This window comes from Artemia sp. Qi Xiang Cuo, chromosome 11 (assembly GCF_049724085.1).
Source record: "Artemia sp. Qi Xiang Cuo chromosome 11, ASM4972408v1, whole genome shotgun sequence".
Lineage (NCBI taxonomy): Eukaryota > Metazoa > Arthropoda > Branchiopoda > Anostraca > Artemiidae > Artemia > Artemia sp. Qi Xiang Cuo.
In genome coordinates, this window is record NC_142804.1 from 21,088,339 (window position 1) to 21,115,962 (window position 27,624).

A 27,624-nucleotide genomic window follows, 5' to 3' on the forward strand; every position below is an offset into this window, starting at 1 on the left:
ATTTAATATTTCGTTCCAGGTGAGAGCGAATTAACAGCTGGAACAATCGAAAATTAAATTTGTATTAAATTTTGTATTAAATTTTTGTGAATACGGTTAACTAGTGTGTTTACTAAATTAAATTCTGTACATTCATCATCCAAGTGGGAAAAATAGAGGCAAATGACCAATTTAATAGTAATTAATGAGTAGTAAGGGATCAAAACTCAAATTTTAACTCGTGTTTTAATAATAAATTACAATGCATATTAAGGCATTAGTTAATGAACTGTTCCAGGTTGGCAGTTAATTCGTATTAAATTTGAAGTAAATACGAATTAAATTGGAATTCTCACCTGGAACACGCCCCATGTTTCAAAGAAAATTAAAGCGAGTATTTATTTTCAAGTTTTGGAACAAAACAAAATTTTCATTATTACTTAGATGGCAGTAAATCAAATCTTAAAATTACTGCGAACGTGTTGCGAGCTTGCGACGTAAATAATACAGATACATGTGTTTAAATTATAACAAAGAAAATTGGAACTTGATAAATTCATGGAATTCGGTGGGGTTCAGCCTCACCAGTAATGTTGGAATTAGAAGTTCTGCCAGAAAGATCGCTTGGATGTAGTGATCAACAATGGGAGTTTATCCTAGGTAAGTTGTTTTAGGCTAATAATAGGCTAGCTTAACTAAACATTAACACATTTAAATTGCTAGGCTACCTTAATTAGCCTAACACTTGTAAGCGAAATTGAGCTACTGTGACGTATTTGTGTAAATATCTACCAAATCATATTATCAACTCACGCATAAAGTGAATATACCACTCGATGCCTTTTTAATGCTGATTACAAATATAATAGACCTAATCATTTCTGTCAGAAATAAATTTCAACCCTCCCCTATATATACCAATTCAGGGTATATATTTCTACATTAGGGTGGGGGGGGGTGCAGGTAAAGTTTAAACTTACCTCCCATTTACATCAAAATTGCCCCCCCCCCAAATGTAGAAATATATACCCTGAATTGGCATAGGCTATAGAGGGGAGGGGCTGAAAATTCATTGGTAAATATCTACCAAATCATATTATTGACTTACATATAAATTGAATATACCACTCAATGCCTTTTTTTATGCTGATTACAAATATAATAGGCCCTAATCATTTCTATTGGAAATGAATTTCAGCCCCCCTATATATGCCAATTCAGGGTATATATTTCTAAATTAGGAGGGGGGTAAAGTTTAAACTTACCTCCCATTTACATCAGAAACAAAATTTGACCCCCCTAATGTAGAAATAGGTCTATATACCCTGAATTGGCATATAGAGGGGGGCTGAAATTCATTGGTAAATATCTACCAAATCATATTAGGCTAGCCTATTGACTTACACATAAAGTGAATATAGCCTATTACTAGATGCCTTTTTTATGCTGCTTACAAATATAATAATCATTTCTATTGGAAATGAATTTCAATCCCCCTATATATGCCAATTCAGGATAGGCTATATATTTTGGTAAGTTCTACAAAATCATATTATTGAGTTAGGACTAAAGTGAATACACCATTCAATGCCTTTTTTATGCTGATTACAAATATAATAAGGATTTCTATTGGAAATGAATTTCAGCCCCCCCCCCTATATAGGCTATACCTAACCCAACCTAACCTAACCTGAATTGGCATATATAGGGGGGACTGAAATTCATTTCTGATAGAAATGCTTATTATATTTGTAATCAGCATAAAAAGGCATCGAATGGTGTATTCACTTCATTCCTAACTCAATAATATGATTTCATAGAACTTTACCATAGCCTACTATAGGAGGGGGGCTGAAATTCATTTCTGATCGAAGTACTTATTATATTCATAATCAGCATAAAAAAAGGCATCAAATGGTGTTTTTCACTTTATTCCTAAATCAATAATATGATTTTGTAGAACATTACCTATATTTCTACATTAGGGGGAGGGTAAAGTTTGAACTTACCTCCCATTTACATCAGAAACAAAATTTGGTAAAATTCTACTTTATTTACTTTTGGTTATCTGGGAAAGGGGTTGGGTTAGGAAAATGAAACTTTCAGGGATGGATCTACATGCTAAGGTATGTCCTGGGAAGGTACTTTTAAGTAACTACCTCCACTCCTCCCCCCTCTATATAATGGTAAATTACTGCACATTACTAGTTGTTTTAGCTCACATTTCATCCTATTTTACTATCATAATTATAAATGATTGCTTACCTTACACAACTTCAGCTTTTAACCTTGTTCATTAAAATATATTCTAAAATCTTATTTTCATTGTAAGCCATTTAGAATCAATTGAGTTAGCCTGTGACTAAATTGAATATACCACTTAATGCCTTTTTTTATGCTCTTTACAAGTATAATAATCATTTTTGTTGGAATTGAATTTCAGCCCCCATCCCTATATATACCAATTCAAGGTATATATTTGCACATTAGGGGAGCAGGGGGAAATTTTAAACTTACCTCTCATTTACATCAGAAATAAAATTACCTTCACCCCCCTAATGTGCAAAGATATACCCTGAACTGGTATATATAGGCTCGGGGGGGGGGGGGCTAAAATTCACTTCAAACAAAGATGATTATTATATTTGTAAAGATCATAAGAAAAGGTATTGAGTGGTATATTCACTTTAGTCATAACTCAATAAGGTAAATATATACCAAATCATATTATTGAGTTAGGAATAAAGTGAATACACCATTCAATGCCTTTTTTTATGCTGATTATGAATATAATAATCATTTCTATCAGAAATGAATTTTAGCCCCCCCCCCTTATATATGCCAATTCATGGTATATATTTCTACATTAGGGGGACTGGGGGTAAAGTTTAAACTTACCTCCCATTTACATTAGAAACAAAATTTACCCCCACCCCCCTAATGTAGAAATATATACCCTGAATTGGCATATATATGAGGGGGGGGGGGCTGAAATTCATTTCCAATAGAAATGATTATTATATTTGTAATCAGCATAAAAAAAAGGCATCAAATGGTGTATTCACTTTATTTCTAACTCAATAATATGATTTGGTATATATTTGCCCTCAATAATATGATTTGGTAAATATTTACCCGAGTTTATAATTAGGCCTACTCCTCTTCAGAAATAAACATGCTAGGACTATAAGTGTAGAATTGGGGCTGTTGAGAAGGAATTCTTGCTTCCTAATATGCAGAATAATTGTAGGCTACACATTTTGTCTGCAACTCCTCTTTAGCCTATATATTTCCCATATGACCTTTGTTTTTGATTCTTTTACAGTTCATTCAATGCCTAGGTAGGCTAGGCCTATATAGAATGAAGTAAGAGTGATGTGTAGGAAATAGATAATTTGGGCTATATTTTTACACATTAGGGGTAAAGTGTAGGCTAGTAGAGCTGCAATTAAAATGTGTTAAGTAGGATAAAAAAACACAGTATGCAATTGAGCAAAATTAGGTAAATTTTTTGTTGTTCATATTATTGACTTACAAATAAAGCAAACATACCACTCAATGCCTTTTCTATGCTCTTTCCAAATATAATAATCACTTTTGCCACAAATGGATTTTACCCCCACCCCTATATATGTATCAATTCAGGGTATATAGGCTATTTTCACATTAGAGAGGGTAGGGGTAAAGTTTACTTCTGATGCAATTCAATTGGGATGCTATCAAAGATGAAGCAGCACCTGGTTACCAGTGATTCTTGCGTACAACTAGTCATCATTCTGGAGCTCTGCAAGGAGAAATCCTTAGATTGCTCCTAGCTGCAATTTAAGGTAATAACATGAACAACAAAAAATTTACCCAAAATTATGTAAAACTAAAATCCTCACATCTTGTTACTAAATAGGAATTGAGAAGAATTGTATATCAATGAATAGCTAAAAATCTAAGCTATGTATGAATTTGGTTCTTATTTAAATTACTTAAGATAAAGCACTTAAAATTATTAGTTTATTGACTTACCTAGAATGACCTCTTTTTGGAAATACCAATTATCCTTTTTTGATGTATATATCCTTTCAGTGTTTCATTTTTATTCACATATAAACAGAAAGCTGAGTGTCTTCTGATTCTAAAAATGTAACTTTCATTGCTTGAAATTTATTCTACAAATCACAAATATTAAAAATAAAAATTTTTCTTTTCAATTGCTTGTCAAAACAGAGACCACATTTCAAATTTATGTTGACAAATTATTGATGAAAATATCACCAAATTTGGTGAAATTATTAAACCCTTCCCCCAATGCAAAGACACATGATGTCAACTTTTGATGACAACTCTCCTCTCCCTCTTTTCTTTGGCTCTGTGTATTCATTTGAATATAATTAAAAACCATCAAAAATAAGATTTTAAGAGAGAGGGAGAGAATATGTAGATGTAGATGAAGGCAGACAAAAGTGGAGGGTCTTGTTACTACACTCACATTGTGTCATGCTGTAGTAAAACAGGGGCAGTCCAAAACCACATCTCTTTTTTTTGCTGGAAGACTGAAGAAAAGTGGTCTTTCCCAAAAGGAGTTATTTTACCCTACAATTATTCTGTTTATTATGAAGTAGGAATTGTTTTTTCAACATATTTCTTTCTCAACAGCCCCAATTCTAGACTTATACTACAAACACTACAGAATCCTAAAGACAACTTAAAAAATTCTAAAATACTTGCTGATATCATTCCTAAAAGCACTTCACTTTACTCGTCCCCCCTCCCCCCTAATGTGCAACCAAATAGCCCAAATTATACACTTCATGTATTTCTCTGCTTCTCGATTTTGCCATTAAATCTAGGCCTATTTGAAGAAACAAGTGACATATGGGAAAATGCACAGAACATATATGATTTGGGCTATAGGCTGTATTTGGACATTTGGGGAGTAGAGGCAGTGTATAATGTGATGTGAAGCATTGTTAAGAGTGACATAAGTATTTATTGTTTTTAAGTTTTTTTTTTAATTTTTGTACTTCTTTTTAGGAAGAGTGATTGTAAACTAGAAACTAATGATCCCATGGGAAGGTATTTTGAAGAGTCAAACTTTGAGAAACAGATATAATGCTCCAAAAGCCACAAAGAATGTGTTTTGAACCTCATACCTTTACTCAATCTTGATTTATAAGGTCTTAAAAATTTATAAATCTATATATTTTTTTGATTTGTGAAAAACCTGGATATGGCTTTAGATTCTGTTAAAACAATAGAAATTGCATCATCAGAACTAGCAACTAAAAATAAAAAATTAAAGTTTTTTTTCAGAATTTAGAGAGGTTAATTTTTTTCAAAACTTAGAAGTTATTTTTAAGTGGTAAAAGATACAACTGCCCATTAATAAAGAAACACATCACATCAAGAAATGAAAAACTATTTATGGTTATACCTGGGACCATTCAGAGGGGGATGTTGTCAGGATGGCAAATATTATATTTGGAAAAAAACACCTATTAGTGAACAAAATGAAAGTATTTTCTTGGTATTATATTGTTTCAAGCTCTTGTCATTATATTGTTCTTAGTAATTTTTCATTAGAACTATGTGTTTCTGTTCTGCTATTTTTTGGTTTTCAGTGAAACATGATTTGCAGTAATTGTATTTTTTTTTTATATTCCATGCCAACTATAATGAAAGTTACAAAAATGATTGCATACAGTACTAGCAATGGATCTTATAGAATTTAAAAAGAGATTGTCATTTCACAGATGGGTACAAAAATAATATTTGTATTTATAAAAGTTTTAATAAAGATTGGTATAAAAGTGAGGGAATATTCACTAGTATAGCAACCTCAAGCAGATATCACAGTTGTACAAAACAATAATGCTAGTTATTTCTCTTTCTTTTTTTTTGCTTTACTTCCAAGATTTTAATAGCTTGAACAATAATTAACTATGTGTGAAGGCTAATCCTAAGACAAGCAATAAAATAAAATAGGGTAGAACTGAATTTTCCATTCAAAATCCTTCTAAATATAATCTTCTTACTGTAAAAATTTGCTTCACTGCTTAAAATTACAGTCATAAAGTTATTCTGCTTTTATATTTCAAAAGTAGACATGCTTTTTTAATGCATATCCATATATAAAAAACCTATATATATATATATATATATATATATATATATGTATATATATATATATATATATATATATATATATATATATATATATATATATATATATATATATATATATATATATATATATATATATATATATATATATATATATATATATATATATATATATATATATATATATAAAATCATCATGCATAGCAAATAAAGTGAAAATGTATAACTGCTCTAAAAATGTTTTCTTTATATATGTTGAAGTACAAATAATAAAAACTAGAAATATATAATTGAGTGGAAAATCATTATTTTTTTCAGAAGATGGATTTTAATTGCTCAATTGAAAGATGTAAAAGGACCATCATAATATATACTATTACATTTGTTTTTGAAAGTTGGCTATTCCAAGCCCAGAAGTGCTGAATTTGAGTCATATGGTTGTTGAATCAATTAAAACTTGCAGAATTTAAAGGGAATTGACCAAATTTATTTACTAAGGACAATTTTGTTTTGTGACTAAAAAATACAAAACAATTTAGTATAAAAAGCCTATATGTACAGGATAAAAGTTCTTCTATATCTTTCAGCAGAAAATGTTATTAGGATAAAAACTGGGATTTTTATTGAAGCAAAACAAGAGAGGTAGGGCTTAAGGGGTAAAACTGACTAGGGAAAGGATAATATGTCAAGAAGCCACCCTGCCCAATTGGATGGCACACTGCACTTGTAATTTTATATCCTTTTGAACAGGGGTTTTAGTCCTAGTGTTGTCAATCCTTTGGGTCTGGGGGTCTGTGATGTGACTTTGTAAGGTCAGCTGCAGTGAGTCTGTGGAGCTTACAGTTAAACAAATTACCATTTAATATCAGAATTTTAGAGGTGAGGCAGAAAATGTATAGCTCTTGCAAGTAATTAGAATATGTCAAGAAGCTATGGAAGGCATACATAAAATTACAGCAATACCAGATGATATTTGAGGAAACAGCTGTGTGAACTTGGGCCACACATTTGGCCACTATCCATTACACTGCTGAGTGCTGGCTCTTTTTACAAAAGAAGGCACTTAAATTGTGAAATTAAGAAAAAACTACAATTAATTTCCACAGCATGTTTATTAGAAAAGTAGCCAAAAAAACTGATCAGATACATGGAATATTGATAAGATAGTACCTGGTAGACTAATAGCAGGTGGACCAAAGAATGATTATCTTATGTGTTAAATTTACAGAAAAATTGTTTTAAAAATTACAGAAAATCCCCCCCTCCCTTTCATACCTCCCCAATATATTGGCTCAATATGTGTTTCCATTTGTTTATATTTTTAACACCCTTCCCCATAAAATATTTTTTTATACTCAGATTGGATTTCTTTCCATAAGGTAAGTTTTTTTTTAGGTATGTTAAAAAAAAATAAAGATACAAAAGAAAAGCGCAAAATTTAGTAAGTATGCTTAAAACAGGTGGTAGCTGTGAAGAGGGCCTAGTTAATAGTAGTGGGAAAATAAAGCACAGGTGTGTCTAATATACATGACTGGTTTGACAGTCTTGGTGGTTCAAGATACCATCTAGGTAAAATGCAAAATAGCTATGGAATAGAGATAAAAACTTGTTTTTCAAAATCTAGCAGGAGTGTGCCCTTTCCTTTCTAATGGGCACCACTGGAGTAAAGTAAACATTAATTCGGAAAGTTTTGGCCAGCCTTAACTTTTTTTAGGGAGAAGAGATCGTTTCAGGTTTATTTGATGTTTTAGCGCATTTTTTTTCTCCGTCTTGGTTTCTTATTGTTCCAGCTTTGTCTTTTCTCTTATCTTGCAAAGATTAGATTACACTTTTTTGGGGGGGAGGGGGACTTGCTTAAATTGTGCTCAACAATATGTCAAACATTCAAATACTGTATTTTTTATTAAAGTGTATATACTGTGTAGTTTGACAAATAAAAATGCTGATTATGCCAAAAAACTGTTATTTACATAATCGAGTAAAGCTTATTTGTGTTAGTGGGCGTTTTCCTTTTTTGTCTATGTGTAGTAATATTTAGTGTACCGTGGCTTTTTTTTTTTTTTGCATATGACTAAAATACATTAAATATTAGGCTATTCTGTTGAGTATTATAATATTGTTCTTTTTTAATTTTATTTAACTCTTTGTGACTTATTCCTGTTATTTAGGAATGCATTTTAGTCAAAGCGTAGCAATAATTCAGTCAAAAGTTGGAACAATAAAAGAAGTTCAAGCATTATACAATGCAAATGTAAGTCACATTTTATTCTGTTTTTGCAAAGTGCCTTTGCTATATTTGTTTTGTTTTATCATCTTACTAATGGGTAATATTACTTATTGTTTCAATGTTGTAATTTTACATAAGTGAACTTGTGCATGTGAAAATGATGTACAATGATATTTCTGATAGGTATAGTTCAGGCAAAATATTAAATTTTGCCATGGACCATGACAAATATTTTTGAAAACACTTAATTTCTAATTAGAATCCTCCAGGTTATAGGAAAAAAAGTAGCACAAGAAATTTTACCACCTAAGATAGGATTGTGGAGCGTCACTTTTTACTTCTTTCATGGTAAGTTATTTTGGATGGAAAAAATACTTTTCACAGCCTCAATGAAGAATAATTGGCTGCAGCTTTCCTACTTCATGTTGAATTATCATTGGTAAAAATACAAACTTTTTTTTGAGTATATAGAAATGAAAGTTTCAAACAGTCCCACTTCCTTTTTATTAGCAAAACAATCATTAGAAAAATACTTTACACAGAGACAACATCCTATTCTTGTTTTTCTGAAAGTTTTCTAATGTTTCTCAATCCAGGGTTTTCAAGCCAATGTGCTAATCTGAAAAAATTGTCTGAAGAATTAAAATAGGATTTCCTTATGATCCATTTCTGGCTGAGGCCAGATACTATACACATTAAACTTAAATTGCTGGCCTTTTTGTTTTTCTGAAAGTTTTCTGCTTTTTGAAGCCAGAGTATTTAAGCCAATGTGCTAATCTGAACTCATCATCTAAAGATTAAAATAGGATTTCCTCAGGATCCATTTGTGGCAGAGGTCAGACGCTATGCACATTAAACTTATATTGCTGGACTTTTTTTTGAAAACTTTATGCCTTTTTTAAGCCAGATTATTTAAGCCAATGCGTTAATCTGAGATTACTGTCTGAGGAATTAAAATAAGATTTCCTTGGTATCTATTAATGGCTGAGGCAAGATGCTATATACATTACACTTAAATTGCTGGCCTTTTTGTTTTTCTGAAAGTTTTCTACTTTTTGAAGCCAGAGTATTTAAGCCAATGCGCTAATCTGAGCTCATCATCTAAAGGATTAAAATAGGGTTACCTTATGATCCATTTATGGCTGGGGCCATATGTTATATACATTAAACTTAAATTGCTGGACTTATTTTGAAAGTTTTCTGCTTTTTTTTAGCCAGATTACTTAAGCCAATGCGCTAATCTGAGATCACCATATGATGAATTAAAATAGAATTTTCTTATGACCTGTTTCTGGCTGAGGCCAGATGCTATATACATTAAACTTAATCTGCTGACCTTTTTTGTTTTTCTGAAAGTTTTCTATTTTTTTCTAAGCCAGAGTATTTAAGCCAAAAATTGCTGGACTTTTTTTCTGAAAATTTCCAACTTTTTAAGCTGGAGTTTTCAAACAAATGCGCTAATCTGAGATCATCATCTGAGGGATTAAAAAGGATTTCCTTATGATCCATTTCTGGCTGAGGCCAGACGGTATACACATTAAACCAGATTACACATAACACAGATTATTTAAGCTAATGCGCTAATCTGAGATTACTTTCTGAGGAATATAAGATTTCCTTATGATCTATTTCTGGCTGAGGCCAAACGCTATACACATTTAACTTAAGTTCCTGGACTTCTTTTTTTGAAAGTTTTCTCTTTTTTTTTAAGCCAGAATGTTTGAGCCAGTGCACTAATCTGAGATTACCGTTTGAGGAATTGAAATAGGATTTCCTTGTTATCCATTTACGACTGAGGCCAGATGCTCTACACATTAAACTTAAATTGCTGGCCTTTTTGTTTATCTGAAAGTTTTCTACTTTTTGAAGCCAGAATATTTAAGCCAATGTGCTAATCTGAGATCATCATCTGAAGAATTAAAATAGGATTTCCTTATGATCCATTTCTGGCTGAGGCCAGACGCTATACATATTAAACCAGATTACACATTACACAGAGCATTTAAGCCAATGCGCTAATCTGGGATAACTGTATGAGGAATTGAAATAAATTTTCCTTATTATCCTTATTATGTGGCTGAGGCCAGATGCTGTATATATTAAACTTAAATTGCTGGCCTTTTTATTTTTCTGAAAGTTTTCTACTTTTTGAAGCCAGAGTATTTAATCCATTGCGCTAATCTGAACTCATCATCTAAAGCATTAAAATAGGATTTCCTCAGGATCCATTTGTGGCAGATGCTATACACATTAAACTTAAATTGCTGGACTTTTTCTGAAAACTTTAAGCCTTTTTTAAGCCAGATTATTTAAGCCAATGCGCTAATCTGAGATTACTGTCTGAGGAATTAAAATAAGATTTCCTTGGTATCTGTTAATGGCTGAGGCCAGATGCTATATACATTACACTTAAATTGCTGGCCTTTTTGTTTTTCTGAAAGCTTTCTACTTTTTGAAGCCAGAGTACTTAAGCCAATGCGCTAGTCTGAGCTCATCATCTAAAGGATTAAAATAGGATTACCTTATGATCCATTTATGGCTGAGGCCATATGTTATATACATTAATCTTAAATTGCTGGACTTTTTTTGAAAGTTTTCTGCTTTTTTTTAAGCCAGATTAATTAAGCCAATGCGCTAATCTGAGATCACCATATGATGAATTAAAATAGAATTTTCTTATGACCTGTTTCTGGCTGAGGCCAGATGCTATATACATTAAACTTAATCTGCTGACCTTTTTCGTTTTTCTGAAAGTTTTCTATTTTTTCTAAGCCAGAGTATTTAAGCCAAATATTGCTGGACCTTTTTTCTGAAAATCTCCAACTTTTTTTAAGCTGGAGTTTTCAAGCAAATGCGCTAATCTGAGATCGTCATCTGAGGGATTAAAAGGAATTCCTTATGATCCATCTCTGGCTTAGGCCAGACGGTGTGACACATTAAACCAGATTACATATGACACAGAATATTTAAGCCAATGCGCTAATCTGATATTACTGTCTGAGGAATATAAGATTTCCTTATGATCTATTTCTGGCTGAAGCCAAACGCTATACACATTTAACTTAAATTCCTGGACTTCTTTTTTTGAAGGTTTTCTGTTTTTTTTAAGCCAGAATATTTGAGCCAGTGCGCTAATCTGAGATTACCGTTCGAGGAATTGAAGTAGGATTTCCTTGTTATCTATATATGACTGAGGCCAGATGCTATACACATTAAACTTAAATTGCTGGCCTTTTTGTTTATCTGAAAGTTTTCTACTTTTTGAAGCCAGAATATTTAAGCCAATGTGCTAATCTGAGATCATCATCTGAAGAATTAAAATAGAATTTCCTTATGATCCATTTCTGGATGAGGCCAGACGCTATACACATTAATCTTAAATTGCTGGACTTCTTTTTTGAAAGCTTTCTGCTTTTTAAAGCCAGATTATTTAAGCCAATGTGCTAATCTGAGATTACCGTCTGAGGAATTAGAATAGGATTTCCTTATGATCCATTTCTGGCTGAGACCAGATGCTTTATACATTAAACTTACACTGCTGGCCTTTTTTGTTTTTCTAAAAGTTTTCTACTATTTTAAGCCAGAGTATTTAAGGCAAAACTTGCTGGACTTTTTTTTTCTGAAAGTTTTCTACTTTTTGAAACCATAGTTTTCAATTCAATATGCTAATCTGAGATTACCGTTTCATGAATTAAAATAGGATTTACTTATGATCCATTTCTGGCTGAGGCAAGACGTTATACACATTAAACCAGATTACACATTACACAGAGCATTTAAGCCATGCGCTAATCTGAGATTACTGTATGAGAAATTAAAATAAATTTTCCTTATTATCCATTTGTGGCTGAGGCCTGATGCTGTATACATTAAACTTAAATTGCTGGCCTTTTTGTTCTTCTGAAAGTTTTCTACTTTTTGAAGCCAGAGTATTTAAGCCAATGTGCTAATCTGAACTCATCATCTAAAAGATTAAAATATGATTTCCTTATTATCCATTTGTGGCTGAGGCCAGACGCTATACACATTAAACTTAAATTGCTGGACTTTTTTTTGAAAACTTTATGCCTTTTTTAAGCCAGATTATTTAAGCCAATGCGCTAATCTGAGATTACTGTCTGAGGAATTAAAATAAGATTTCCTTGGTATCTATTAATGGCTGAGGCCAGATGCTATATACATTACCCTTAAATTGCTGGCCTTTTTGTTTTTCTGAAAGTTTTCTACTTTTTGAAGCCAGAGTATTTAAGCCAATGCGCTAATCTGAGCTCACCATCTAAAGGAATAAAATAGGATTACCTTATGATCCATTTATGGCTGAGGCCGGACAGTATACACATTAAACCAGATTACACATGACACAGAGTATTTAAGCCAATGCGCTAATCTGAGATTACTGTCTGAGGAATATAAGATTTCCTTATGATCTATTTCTGGCTGAGGCCAAACGCTATACACATTTAACTTAAATTCCTGGACTCTTTTTTTGAAAGTTTTCTGTTTTTTTTTAAGCCAGAATATTTGAGCTAGTGTGATCTAAGATTACCGTTTGAGGATTTGAAATAGGATATCCTTGTTATCCATGTATGACTGATGCCAGATGCTATACACATTAAACTTAAATTGCTGGCCTTTTTGTTTATCTGAAAGTTTTCTACTTTTTGAAGCCAGAATATTTAAGCCAATGTGCTAATCTGAGATCATCATCTGAAGAATTAAAATAGGATTTCCTTATGATCCTTTTCTGGCTGAGGCCAGACTCTAAACACATTAATCTTAAATTGCTGGACTTCGTTTTTGAAAGCTTTCTGCTTTTTTTAAGCCAGATTATTCAAGCCAATGTGCTAATCCAAGATTACCGTGTGAGGAATTAGAATAGGATTTGCTTATGACCCATTTCTGGCTGCTCCAGCTGATATATACGTTAAACTTACACTGCTGGGCTTTTTTGTTTTTCTATAAGTTTTCTACTTTTTTTTTAGCCAGAGTATTTAAGCCAATGTGCTAATCTGAGATTACCGTCTGAGGAATTAGAATAAGATTTCCTTATGATCCATTTCTGGCTGAGGCCAGATAATATATACTATAAACTTACACTGCTGGCCTTTTTTGTTTATCTAAAAATTTTCTACTTTTTTAAGCCAGTGTATTTAAGCCAAAAATTGACTGACTTTTTTTTTCTGAAAGTTTTTTTTACTTTCTTTTTTTAAGCCGGAGTTTTCAATTTAATCTGCTAATCTGAGATTACCGTCTTTGCAATTAAAACAGAATCTCCTTATGATCCATTTCTGGCTGAGGACAGATGCTTTATACATTAAACTTACACTGCTGGCCCTTTTTGTTTTTCTAAAAGTTTTCTACTATTTTAAGCCAGAGTATTTAAGGCAAAACTTGCTGGACTTTTTTTTCTGAAAGTTTTCTACTTTTTGAAACTATAGTTTTCAATTCAATATGCTAATCCATTTCGATCCTTTAATTATCCATTATGATCCATTTCTGGCTGAGGACAGATCCTATATAAATTAAAATTACACAAACATCAACAACAAGAAGAACAATGGGGAATTCTTTTCGCAAGAAAGTGAATTCTATATTTGAATGAGTATTTCGACCGTATGCCCGAGAGTCGTCCTTAGCAAAACATAAATATATAAAAGAAAAGGGATTTACAATAACATACAACCGTTAAAACTAAAATGAAAATTTTAAAAACAGCCCCAGCATCCTTATTTCAGCGACGTTCAACCAGGACTGATTGAATCATACGTTTTTAGTATATTTTGATTTTATTTTGTCTTTTTTATGGCATTTTTTTTCAAAATTTCTTCCCTTCCAATAAGTTTCCAGTAATGAACATATATTGTATTAGGTTAATTTTTTATGCTTTTTTTTATTTTCACATAATATAATGGTACATATTTATTTTAGAATCCTTTATCAGCTGATCTTGTTGTCGCACTACCTCAGGATGGCATTAGACTCGTTTTTGATTCTCAAAGACTTAAGGTAGGCTTATCAGTTTCTCCGTTTAAGTTTTATTTTCTGTACCTATATTGCCGTCAATAGCACTAAGCCTCCAAGTTTTTCTCTTGTCATATCCTTGTTCAGGATTGAATTTTTGAAAGGGTTGATAAGTAATGCTTTCCTCTTCTTCTTCTTGCTAATAACTACTGTAGGTGATATTACTTTTTGTTTTATTAGTACGTTGACAATCAAAACAAAAATTCTAAAAAACAATACAATATATTACGACTTATGTAAGAGATGTGGGTTCAATATATTCATAAATATTCAAACGTTTATAACTCTTAAACCTTTTTGTATTTGTCCATTATTGTAAGTTATTTGTTATTTCTTTTTGAAATGTTAACATGTTTTAAATGAATACTGTAAATACAGTATTTCTAGTTCATTAATGATTCATATTACTTCATAATAGTTCAATAATGCTTAGTATACTTTATGGTATATATTTCTTTTGATTATTCTCCTTTTTACTCTTTATTACTTCTTTTGCTTTGATTTATTGGATGTAACTGGCAATGTAATTTAAGTCTCTTTAATTATTTGGTAGTTTCAGTACATCAAAATAGCTTTCTCAGATGATAGTACCAGAACGATGATCCGATTTCTTCGCAATCCTCGATCTATCAGCAAAAAGGCGCTTGAAATTCTTTTTACAAGATACCGTCTTGCCATGTACTAGTGATCCAGCTTTGTTCTACACTTGATACTTTTCTTTTTGTGTGAAGCACCTTGGCTTTCATATTATGGAGGCATTTCTAGCAATGCTATTATTATTTATTCTATTTTTTTTTGGGGGGGGGGGGCTTAATTATAGCAATTTGGATGGACATCATCTCTTTTTTAGATATTTCGGCAATGATAAATTTAACAGATACAAAATGATATTATATTGTATTCAGCCAGACTTTTCTTTTGTTTATTGATTCTTTACTTACAAGCAAATAAATCTATCTTTTGTTTCAGAAGTGAGAATAATCAACCCTGACCCTGAGGTCAATTAGTTGTAAACTAGAAAAAAAACAATCTTTCCGCAATTTTGAAAACTTATTTATCTCTCAAAAGTTTTATGCTAACAACAAACATAGTGTTTTAGTTCTCTTCCGCCTCCAGGCCATCTCGTATACTTTATTCTACAAAGAAGGTGAAAAAGAGTAACACTAAAGAAGTGGCATCTGATGAGACGTTTGCTTGATGAGGAAACGATTTCTGACCTTAATTCTCATCATTTTTTTTTGAATGGTCTTGAGTTAAGACGGGTAGATCAGTTCAAATATCTTGGGATTATTTTAGATGAAAATTTGTCGTTTCATAAATATGTAAAAACACTGTCGTTAAAAATTTCCCGAAATATCGGCATGCTAACTCGTCTTTGTAACTTTTTTCCTAAAGCTATTATAAAATCTATTTATTATTATTTCGTCCACCCATATTTTCTCTATTGCATTTCAGTTTGGGCATCTACCTTTCCGTCTGTTTTCAAATCTCTCCAAATACTTCAGAATAAAGCAATGAGGATTCTTTTTAATGTTGATTGCAGAACTTCAGTTAGACACCTATATGGGACTTCAGGAATTTTCTCTTTGGACCAACTTCATTTTATTTCTATCTCTAGTATTTGTCACGATTATCAATATAGTAATTTACCTGGGAATTTTTCTGGCATTTTCTCAACTAATTCTCAATTTCATTATTATCCTACTACGCATAGTTCAGACGTTTCTCGCAAAATTTATCCAACATCGAGATCGGGATTCGACATCCGTCACACTGGCCTAAAAATTTGGAACTCAATTCCAGCATCAGTTCGAGAATGCAGCAACAAGTGACAATTTCTAAGAATGGAGAAAAAATATCTTATGACATGCTAAGCATTTTGTTCTTTAAGGTTTTCTTTTTCGTTGTTGTAAAATTTAGTTTGAAAATGGCTGTGTATTTTCGTTGGCAATATTTTCAGCGCTAAAGTATGCCACCAGGCATGTGCGCTGTTTTTGTGACATTTATTTATGTACGTGTTGTAAATAAAAATATTCTACTCTTCATTCTACTACTCTACTCTGGTCAGAGCATATACCTGATATTATTATACTGTAAATGCTTACGATATTAAGGACACCCTAGACGGTCAATGATTTTGATCAACAGCTTCCGTCGGTCAATTGATTTAAGCATGATTGGCCGTCTAGGAACCTGTTTGACGCTTGAGTCAATCGGTTGACGGTGATTGATAAATAGTTTTAATGACTCAAGCGGTTGACGAGGTTGATTGACCGTCTAGACTAGTTTTGTTCAAATATTGCGTTAGTCAAGCGCCAATAATAATGGACGATATACTGGAAGAAAGTAAAAATGTGTAGCACGAGTTTATTTGTTTATTAATAAGGTTATACCGGGATCACCCTGAGTTATGGAGAGTTAAAAGTAAAGACTTTTGACCAAAACATGAAAAGTGCAACATTTTGCAGGATATTGCAGGCGGTGAAGACATTAAAACCAGATCATACAGTTCCCGATCTAAAAGAAAATTAATAGTTTTAAGAACGAATTTCATTCGTGAATACAAGGCGATCGAGCAAAAAAAAAAGAAGTCTGGAGCATCAGCAGATGACATCCCACAACCTTCCCTGTGGTACTACAATGACCTTGTATTCATTAGGGATCAGATCGAAATTATTGTACTAGCAGTAGAAACTTGACTGTTTTGTGCGTGGCGTTTACCCCCTCCTCCCGGAAACAACCCCCCTCCCACTGCAGAAAATCTTCCCTCGGAAAAAAGCACCCCCATGCGGCTTGTTGGTCTCTAATGCCTTTGCACTTTAAAAAGAAAGGACTAGAAATCTCAATTTCTGATCTAATGAGCACACTTAAAAGTTTCTGCGATCATGAGGTGGAGAAAGGGGCAGTCCCCCTTCCTTTACAGACTGTATTCTGCTCATTTTGGGGTTTAATGTTACTCTTTACTTTCATAATAACAGCGTAGACTAGATTTATTCCCAGAAATCATAAGGGAGTAGATATCGATTTAACAGTTTTGATGCGTTTTTTAAAGTTTCCGTTCCGCCTCCCAAAAGTATCTTTGTTGGAAAATACCCTTTTGCTGGGGTTTTGATGAAAACTTTTCCACGGAGGAGGGGATTATTGGCATGAATTTAAAACCTACAAAAATTAAAGTGTTTTTGCAAATTAAAGTATGTTAAGAAAAAATTTTAACCCGAGTTCATCCGGAAGAAATTTTTTCGTTGGAATTTTCAGCTAGAATGGAGTTGTCTGGGAAAATTTCCCCGGTGAGGGAGGGGGAGAAAAGAACTTTACACTGAGGAATATTCCGTAGGAGAAAAGAATTTTTCTTGGAGGGGGAGCCGGATTTCCTGGTATTATTTAAAAACGATAAGAAATAAAATTTAAAAAAAGGTTTTTCAACGGAAAGTAAGGAGCAACATCAACACTTAAAACGAACAGAAATTATTACGTACATAAAAAGGGTTGGCCTTTCCGCAGGACCTTTCTCTTTACGTTAAAGTTCTGACTTTTTGTCCCAAATCTTTAAGAACGATTCCTGGAACACAATGACCGTTTAATTCGGATTATATTTTTTTTAATTCTATACAAAAGTTTGCCACCACCAATAAAAAACTCGTAGAATTTCACAACAATTTCGTCCGTAAAAGCTTAAACAATAAGAACTTGTTGGTTCCATAAGCCAACTATCTTTTCAAAGGCAAGCTAAACGTTCTTAAGCTTTATGATACCGTATGTTTTTAGCTTAATTTCGATAATTTTTTGTCGATATTTTTCTCTTCTTTCATATTAATTTGGCTCCCGCTACTGCCAAAAATTGCAGAAGTTCGTATGGAAGTTATTTCAACAAAAATGGATTTGTGGTTTTAAGTTTTAAGATACTTGTGGTGTGTAAATTCCTTTTTATCCCTTTCCTTAGCACTTCTCAATGAAACTAGAAAAAAATTCAAATAAAATTTTCAAATTTGAAAACCTTATTTTTTGTGTGTGTTGGGGGGGGGGGGTTCCAGGGGATAAACCTCTAGAACCAATTATTCAGTCCATTTGGAAATAAGGACGGCCGGGTAAACAAGAACTCATCGCTTTGGACAAGTGCGTGATACACCAAGGATGAGCGGGTTAAGTTAGGTGCTTTCTTTCTCCCCTTAATTGGCACATTTCCAAGATGCTTTCCTCAACCATAACACCATTTTTTTCTACGCTAAGAGTGAACCTCTTCGTTGCCTGTTGTTTAGCTCTATTTTCTTTGTCCATGACAAACTTGTCACACAGGAAATAATTATGAAAGATGTCGAGTAAAATAAGATCAAATAACACACCAATTCTTTTGTTATTATTTCAGGTTTCTTTATTATTTCTATCTGTTCAGCGATTTCTCATCTTATACCACTCCTTGGACAAACGACGTTTCCTATTTTCTTTTTTCCGCTTTAACGCAACCAAAGTACAAGCAAGAAAAGCCAAATCAGTATTATGTTGCATTTCACACACGATAGACAATCTCAAATAGGTCTGAATAATCAGTGGACTAACCAAATATTATGTGCATAAACATGCTGAAATGTTTATCTATTAAAAAAAGAAAAAGAAAAGAAAAACAGAAAAAACGATCTAGTTGCGGTATCCAGAACTACTTTGCCACTGCTGTCATATAAGTCTCGTTAATCATAATTACTTTATAATGAAATTTTTTTTTTTTTTTTTTTTTTTGTTTCAGATAATTGATGTTTATGACGTGAAGAAAGTAAAGCTAAAATACTTGTAAGTATTTTTGTTAATATTTTCAGTTATGTCTATAGACTACTTTCTTATGCTTAAATTTTGATAAAAATCGAATATTTTCCATTTTTCTTCTTCTTTTTTTAAGATACAAATGCAGTAATATGTTTTTGCAATAATAAGGAAACTTTTACTTTATCTATTAATTCTTTAGTTTTTTACCTAAGATTAGCGAACTTTGTATATCATTATTTATTTTAATATCTAATTTGATTAATGAGAAAATAAAAACTTTAAACGCCATCTATAATAGTTGTGTTAAATGGTTGAATTTATAGCAATTGAATTAAAAATTAAGCTCCTGCTCAATAAGAAATAGATCTTTGGCTTCTTGCCATTTTTATGCTACATGATGTAAGTATAGGGAGCCCTGGTTTGAAAACTCTGGGCGTGAACATACATGAGAACTTTTATTTTTTATATCTATTTGTTCCTTTTTATTTATGGCGGAAATTAACTAAGTATTTTAAGTCTATACCCTTTTTTTAAGCGGGGTTCACAGAACTAGTTATATAATTTCCAGCAAAAACCGTCCGTTTCTTACAAAGAGACAGATAATCCATTTATTACAACATTGATCATGCAAAAGAATATTCAGCGTCCCGATATTAGGATAATGAAACAACCTTCATCAAGCCGATTCATTAGTAGGCTAAGATCTTCTTTTAAAAGAGAAAAAGCAAAGGGACTTACCTTTGAAAATTTATTTTTTCTATAGTAATCCCATCTTTTCAACATTGATATCCATTTTCTTTCTCTTCTTCTAGAAACAGCAGCTGAGATCGGGTCACTGAAAAAAACAAAATAATGATACTGTTAAAACATTTAGAGTCATGGAAAGGATTGAGAACATGCAGTTTCCTATTTTCTGACTTGAGGAGCTTGAACGTTAAAGCTGTTATTCTCAGACTCATTACAACAAAAATTTGCCGGTTCGTTGCTGCTAATTCTTTAATATTCAAAAAAATCTGATGAGATTAGGGCTGGGTTTACCTACTTGAAGAACCTATCCCAAGGCGATCAGTTTTTACGTTTTAGCTTCAAATATATGAATATACATTATACAATAATAAAAAAAAGTGTTTCAGTAAGCCTATTCTTAAATCTGATCCCGGTGAAGATAGCCCTTAGAATGTCCAATTTAAATGTCATTTCTTTCTTTTTCGTAACTTTATCTCTTTTGTTCTTGCATCAATTATCTTCCCAAGTATGTCTTAACGGGATGAGTATGTGCACTGTCTTTGTGATTTTGCTTGTTTTATCTAATTAGCATTGATATTGCACCACATCAGAGCCGGGTTTTCAGGCTCAGCGGGTTCGAGCACGGGTTGTTCTCGTCTAGTGCATCAAGCGTTGTGCATCAGTGCATCCAGTGCATCAAACACGGGGTTGAAACTTCGAACCCGCCGAAACTAGACGAAAAACTTGAAACTAGACGAGAACAACCCGTGTTCTAACCCGCTGAGCCTTAAAACAGGGCTCAGGTAGGAGTTAACTTCTTGGAACGGTGGACAAAGCACATCGACCATGAATTTTTTTTTTTTTTTTTTAATTTGCACTATTTAAAGTACCAAAATTTGTCTCCTTGTTCTATTTTGACTTTTCCAGACTTTATTGCTATGTACATTAGTGGGGGAAGAGATGGATCTAAAGCTATGTGTTACTTTTTCAATTCTTTCATTTCAATTCATCTGTTTGGAGGATCAAATCTTGAAAGATAAATTCTTCAAAGATCAAATCTTCAACCAAAATCAAGTTTACATACCATATACCAGTAATGTTGTGGGTATCGGTAGCTTGAAATAATGGTAGGTGTGGTCTAGCAACGAAGTTATACACGCGAGACTTTTTAGTATAAGGCATGAATCGCTATGATTTAAAATATAGAGATTTCTATTCTCGAAAATTTAGAAAAGACCAAAGAGAATAAAATAAAAGTATTTAAAAAAAATTCATCTCCAAATGCCATAAAAAGTTCACAAAAAAAAAGAATTTCCAACTAAACGGAAAAATTGGAATTTTTAAGACTAACAGTGAGAGCATGGAGCGGTCAGGAAATATTTTACATCTACTCAAGGACAACTTTCTAAGACATTATCGCCAGAAGCTTTGATTTTGAGTGAAAAAAATTCCGATTTTCAACGCTTTAGAGCGCATGAAGATAAAACATTTTGTTTCGTTTTTATTCTGAGGAAATTAATAAAAAAGTTTTTATATAATAGTAAAAGAAATTCGTCTTAACTAAAGTAAAGAATGATGATAATCTTGTTGGAAAAAAAATCGTCGGAAGCCACAAATAGCGGATTACGCAACCACAGATCTATAAAAATAAGACACAGGACCATAGAACAAATTATTTTCTGCATTACTGGTAGAAAATCTCAAAATTGTCCGCTATACAGCTTTTCATGTATATTGCATAGGATACATAATAAAGAAACTTAAACAAACCATGAGATAAAACTAATCCAAAATCTTGTCTTTTAGCTTAAACAAGCCAAAATCCTGTCTTTTCTACGAGAATTGAGAGTGAGAGAGAGAGAGAGAGAAGTACAATCAAGGCGGACGCACCACTCGTTGTGTCTTTTTATACTCTTTTGGAATATACTAATCACTTCTAATTGCCCCCGCTCTTATGGGCAAATATGCACAAGAGGGATCGGAGGGCAACCAGCCCCCTTGTCATTTCTAGATGTCCCCTCCCCTCAACACTGATCAAAATTTTTAAGAAGCCATTTTGTTCAGAATTGTCAAAACACCTAATAAACATGCCTCAGGGGATGCCTACCCCGCAGCCCTCGTGGCAAGGATTATAAATTATGCAATTTGCCCATTGTTTACATATAGGATTTATCATTGGGAAAAGGGGGAGTATTTGGTTCTATGTGTGTCCGAAAAGGCTAAGGGTATTAAAACAGAACTTAGGGAAATTTTGAGGGATATAAAGAACTAAATCAAAAAACGCAATGTGCATCAAGTTTATCAAAAAGGCGAATCTGCAATATTTTAGAAACGGCCGAGAGTATTGAGCTGACATCTTTCAGCACATGTTGAGGGGGACGTTGAAAAGTGAAAAGAGGGTAACCAGCCCCCTCACATGCCTTTTTTAGCTGCCCCCCCCCCCCAAAGACATCCGATCAAAAGTTTGAAATCCATCTTGTTTAAATAGTCTAAAGGTCAAATAAATATGCCTCTGGGAATGATATAAACCCTTATAGCCCCTGGGGCAAGGCCTATAAATTATGCAAGTTGCCCATTGCTTATATAGTAGGTTTGTTATTGTTTTGTATTGACGCCCGGTCGACCGCCGCCGATGTGTCGTAACGCCGCCAGCCCGCCGCCGCACGAGACGGCGGCGTTCGGAAAACTTTGAATTAATTTGCGCCAATTCTTTATTGCGTGAACCGTATTTTAGAGCTTTTCTTTTCTCGTATGGATAAGGATTTCGATTTTGCTGCTTAGAAATCATGTGCGGTTTACGAAATTAACAAAGAAGTTCGAACACAAACAGTCTGCAAGAATTCCTTGTAATTACAGGGTGATTTTTTATTCAGCACTAGTTCTTGTAGCGCATCCATTGAATAAACAATTGTCCTTCGAACAGACCAGATTAAATTACAGGTAGGAACTTGCGATTTAAGGACCTCTCTATTTCAAGACGCCTTGGTATAGCAAAGAATCAATATTTCATTAGTCCTTGCCCTAAGCAAGTGTTTATAAATACTGAAGTTTTTATTCCGTGACGTAGTAGCGTTACTTGTAACGCGAGGTACTGAAAATTCTCAAGTCCCTAACTGTTAAATTCTGAATTTAACATTGAGGATAATTAATGGGTTTCCCTACTTGTCACAAACCACTGGAGGTGTATTAACTAGGAGCAGACTAGGGCGTGTCTAATTACAGGAGGGGGACCTACTTCAGACATCGAAAGAAATGAATGGGAAGGAAACTACAAATGCAAGTCTCCCTAATCACCATCACAATAGTTATATATATTATACTACTACTAGAACTACTAACAAGACACTGCAGCAACAAGCCGCCTGAGGCCAAAACAGCAACGCACGCTCCTTCTTTATCCCAATCTATTCAAAGCCTCTCTCTTTAGACCCTCCCAGGAAGTTCCCATTTCCTTTGAATTTTTTTTATTACATCCTCCCACCCCAACCGTGGACGACCTGCTTTCCGTTTAGCCTAAACGGTTGACCGAAACCGACAATCTTCGGCAATCTGTCATCCTTCATCCACAGTATGTGTCCTAACCATCTCAACCTTTCTCTCATTATAGTCCTAGAAAGCGAGATTGAACCACACTTCTCATAGAGCCTACTGTTTGAAATGCGGTTAGTCAGCCAGGTGTCCAGTACAATCCATAGGCAATTTCTCTGGAAAACATCAAGCAAATGTTCATCTGCTTTTCGGAGCGCCCATGATTCAGAACCATATTTGACCACCAACACAGAAGCTTCAAATATTCTAATCTTGGTTTGCAGACTTATCTTCCAATTCTTCCAAACTACTTTTAACCGTGAGAAAACCCCCTGAGCCTATTCTACTTTTCACATCTTCACTGCTCCCATCGTCTTTACTAATAATACTACCAAGGTAAGTGAAGCTGTCCACCTGATCAACCTTTTCTTTACCCACCGTCACCTTTTCAAAGTCACCATTCCTAGGCTTAGCGACTTAGTTTTCTAAACATATGTTTTTAAACCTATTTTAGCCCCCTGAACTCGCAAAACCTCTAAAAGTTCATTCATTTTGCTCACACTTTCATCTAGGATGCTTCAATCATCAGCATAATCCAGGAAAGTTTTTCTTCCTCATTTGATTCCGTGTTCTCCCGTTGCCTTTCCTGTGTTCCTTAGGACAAAGACCATCAAAATGATCCATATAAATGGGGATAGAACACAACCCTGTTTAACTCCTGATTTAATATGGAACCAGATGCTAACCTCATTTCTTACTTTAAACGCAGCAGTGTTATTCCTGTACATAGTACTAATCACTCTCATATATTTGCCTGGTATACCATTCAAGGATAAGACCTTCGCTAAAGCTCTTCTATCAACAGAATCGAACCCTTGCCCATAATCTATAAAACTGAGGACCAAAGGAGTTTGATAACTCACGAAGCTTCTCAATTATTAACCTAAGAGTGAAAATTTGGTCGACACATCCTCTACCTTAGCAGCAGCGCACCGCGGCTGCTATTTTTGGCCCCACCGCCTCCGGTGTTCCCTTATCGGCGCTGCGCAGGGGTCTCAATATCTCAGGGACGGCTGAGAGTATTCAGTTAGAACTTTCGAGGCAGGTTCACGGGGATCCTCGAAAGTGAAGGGAGGGCCAGCCCTTCCCCAGCTGCACCATTTAGATGCCCATTCCCCATCACTGATTGAAATTTTGAAAAAAAAACGTTGTATCCAAAAAAGTCAAAAAGTTTAATATCTATGTCTCCGGGGATGTCATCAAATTCCCCCACAGACTCCGGGGTAAGGGTTGTGAATTATGCAATTTGCTTTTTATTGATAAGCAGGATCTATCCTTGAGGAAAGGGGAATTTTTTATCCTGAGTGGGTCCAAAAAAGCCCTTAATATTAAGGTGAACCTTCAGGGAATAGTGAGGGGATGCTGAACTAAATCAACCACACAGTATGCATCTAGGCTATCAAAGGGGTAATCTGCAATATCTTAGGAATCGCCAAGGGTATTAAATTGAAACTTTCAGGGCAACAATAAGTACTACTACCACTGTGGCTGCAACTACAACTAGCTGCAATGGCGATTTTGACTACTTGTGACTGCAACTTGTGACCTTGACTGCGACTACTTCTATTTCCGAGTACTTTCAAGAAATACTAAGGAATTTTATTGAACAAAACTAAAATAAACTATGTGAACAAATAAACTTTCAAATGGGGATAAATACATTTATTTAGACAGTGAAAAACCAGGTACAAAAGTCCAGAACAGATACAAAACAGGAAATCTTCTACTGAAGACGGTCGCTGTATATGTGACCGAAATATCTGGACTTTTGTACCTGTTTTTTCACTGTCTAAATAGATGGATTTATCCTCATTTGAAAGTTTATTTGTTCGTCTTAGAAGGGCAGTGTGGTCTAAGAAAACAACAGCTAATTTAAAAGTGTTATGTCGAAAATAAACTATGTGCATGCTGGTTGTCAAAAGGGCACATCAGAAAAGAACCCTCTTGTCTACTTTAGATCCCCCCTCGACACTGATCAAATCCTGAAATATCCAATTTGTTCAAAACAGTCAAAAGGTCTAATAACTATGTCGCTGTGGATGCCAAGCCCCCCACAGACCCAGTGGAAAGGGTTGTAAATTATGGAATCTGCCCAATGAGTACATACAGGATTTATCATTAGGAAAGGTGTGGAGAGTTGTTCAATCCTGAGTGTGACAAAAAAGGCTAAAGGTATTAAGATGAAACTTGGGGGAATATTAAGGGAGAGGTTAAACGAAATTAAAAGGTATCATGTGCATCCAGGTTATCAAAAGGGCGTGCAATGCCTAAGGAGGGGCTAAGAGCATTAAACTGAAGCTTTCAGCACCACTATTGCAACTACGTTCTATGGCAGCATTTGCTACTATTTGTGACTGAGACTGCGACTATGAGTACTTGCTACTACTTGCATGTGTAACTACTTGCGACTTCAACTACCACTACTTATGACTGGAACTACGACTAATAACGACGGCTACTGCGACTACTTGTGACTGCGGTCGTGGCTACTTGCATCTACGACTGCAACTAGTTACGACTGTGGCTGCTCGTGACTGTGATTACTTGAGACTGTGACTGCAAATAGGGCTACTTGCGATGGTGAATGTGCGTAATTGCGACTGAGACTATATGCAATTGTGACATCTTGCAACCGTGACAACTTACGACTATAACTACTTGCGACTACTTGCGACTGTGATTAATAGCAACTGCAACTGCTATTACTGCAACTGCGATAGCGACAACTACTACTAGCACTGCTACAATTTTTGCGAATGCAACTATGACTGCAAATCCTACGGCAACTATTAATACTACGACTAGAACTACTGAACTAAATTAAAAAAGTTTAACTACATTCAGCTTCTCCAAATGACATAGTGCGTCAAGGTTGTCAAAAGAGCTTATGTGCAATATCTCACCGATGGCTAAGGTTATTAAGCTGAAAATTTTAGGGAATGTTGAGGAGATGTTGCACTAAATCACCTGTCAAAAGGGCATATCTGGGCGTATCTAAATTGATCTCAGGGACAGCTACGGATATTAAGTTGAATCTTTCAGGGAATGCTAAGGGGGATGTTAAACAAAACCTAAAGACACTATATGCATCTAGGTTGCCGGTTTCAAGTTGAAACATTCACAAAGTCGTGCTTAAATCAAGAGCATCAGAGAGGTTTTTCTTAATTGCCAACAGCTCGACTACATGAATGTAGTCAATAATCAAGCATGGTAGTTCTCAGCCAAATCACAATAAGCATCCAGTTTGCTGAGCGTTCTATCGACAGGACGAACTGTAATAGGTACAGTAAAGAAGATGTAAAGAAGATCCAATCTGTAAAGAAAATGAGCCTGCTTGAGCTTATGTTGCAGGGATGTTATTCACCAAGGGCTTCTCGAAATAAAGTAGTGCCATGGAAAAACCAAAACTCTACTTGAAGAGCAATAGCATCTGCAGCTTCGGATCGGGAAACTGTCGTTTTAAGGTCAATACCTATAATTGAGGTCCTTTTCGAAAGGAAGCTAAAGTAAGGACCACAATAGCCGAAAATAAAATTGCAAGCTCTGAGGTCATCTCCCATCGTCGTAGTCAACTTTTCATAGGATGTACTAAAAGGTTATCTGTAGAACTGATGAACTGAAACTTGAGTTGGCTTTGAGCCTCTCTGCTAAAATAAGATGGGTCCAAATCTCCGATAATGATGTCTGATGAAATCAACCTCCATTCTTTTGGGAAACTGCACTGCACTGTCAATTGCCATTTAAATACACAACACTATCATTTAAATATCTTGGAGTATTTGCTTCTAATTGAACTCCTTTTGTGTTCTTTCTCTATTGTTATACCATGTTAGCTTATGGGCCATTTTATGACTAAATCGACACCAACAAATCCAAAAAATCACACACAATAAAAAGTTTTCGTCCTTTCTTACCGGAACCAAAGGAATCAGAGAGGAGAGCCAAACTCAAATATGTAATTATACCCAATATACCATCACCTCCTAAAAGGAGATGTAGGTAAGAACAATTGTATTTTATTTTAAAGATTATGTTTTGTAAATTACAAAATCGCGTAGATATAGCAGTTTCCTTTAAAATTAGCCCTTAAACAGCTCTCTACGACGTTCCAGTGAAAAGGAAAAAATAAAAGAGGACACATCAGTGCTACCCATGCAACAAAAGGGATTTTCCTTGTTGTTCAAGCCAGAAAACACCTGTATAAGATTTTCGGC

At 34.1% G+C, this 27,624-nt stretch overlaps 1 protein-coding gene across 5 annotated transcripts; it reads left to right on the plus strand.

Moving 5' to 3' along the window:
- The first annotated feature begins 478 nt into the window (after positions 1 to 478).
- On the plus strand, positions 479 to 21,762 carry LOC148946752 (PHAF1 protein CG7083-like). 5 transcript variants are annotated; one of them, XM_089097116.1, is made up of 5 exons: positions 479 to 639; positions 8,262 to 8,344; positions 14,249 to 14,326; positions 19,080 to 19,123; positions 21,629 to 21,742. In XM_089097116.1, the coding sequence occupies exons 1-5, from the start codon at positions 570 to 572 to the stop codon at positions 21,666 to 21,668; spliced, it is 315 nt and encodes a 104-aa protein (XP_088953242.1). In that variant the 5' UTR covers positions 479 to 569; the 3' UTR covers positions 21,669 to 21,742. The 5 variants fall into 5 exon arrangements, with proteins under 5 accessions (XP_088953242.1, XP_088953243.1, XP_088953245.1 ...); XM_089097117.1 differs by lacking the exon at positions 21,629 to 21,742 and adding an exon at positions 19,909 to 20,198; XM_089097119.1 differs by lacking the exon at positions 479 to 639 and adding an exon at positions 2,584 to 2,685 and having other exon boundaries at positions 21,629 to 21,762.
- Positions 21,763 to 27,624: the final 5,862 nt, after the last annotated feature.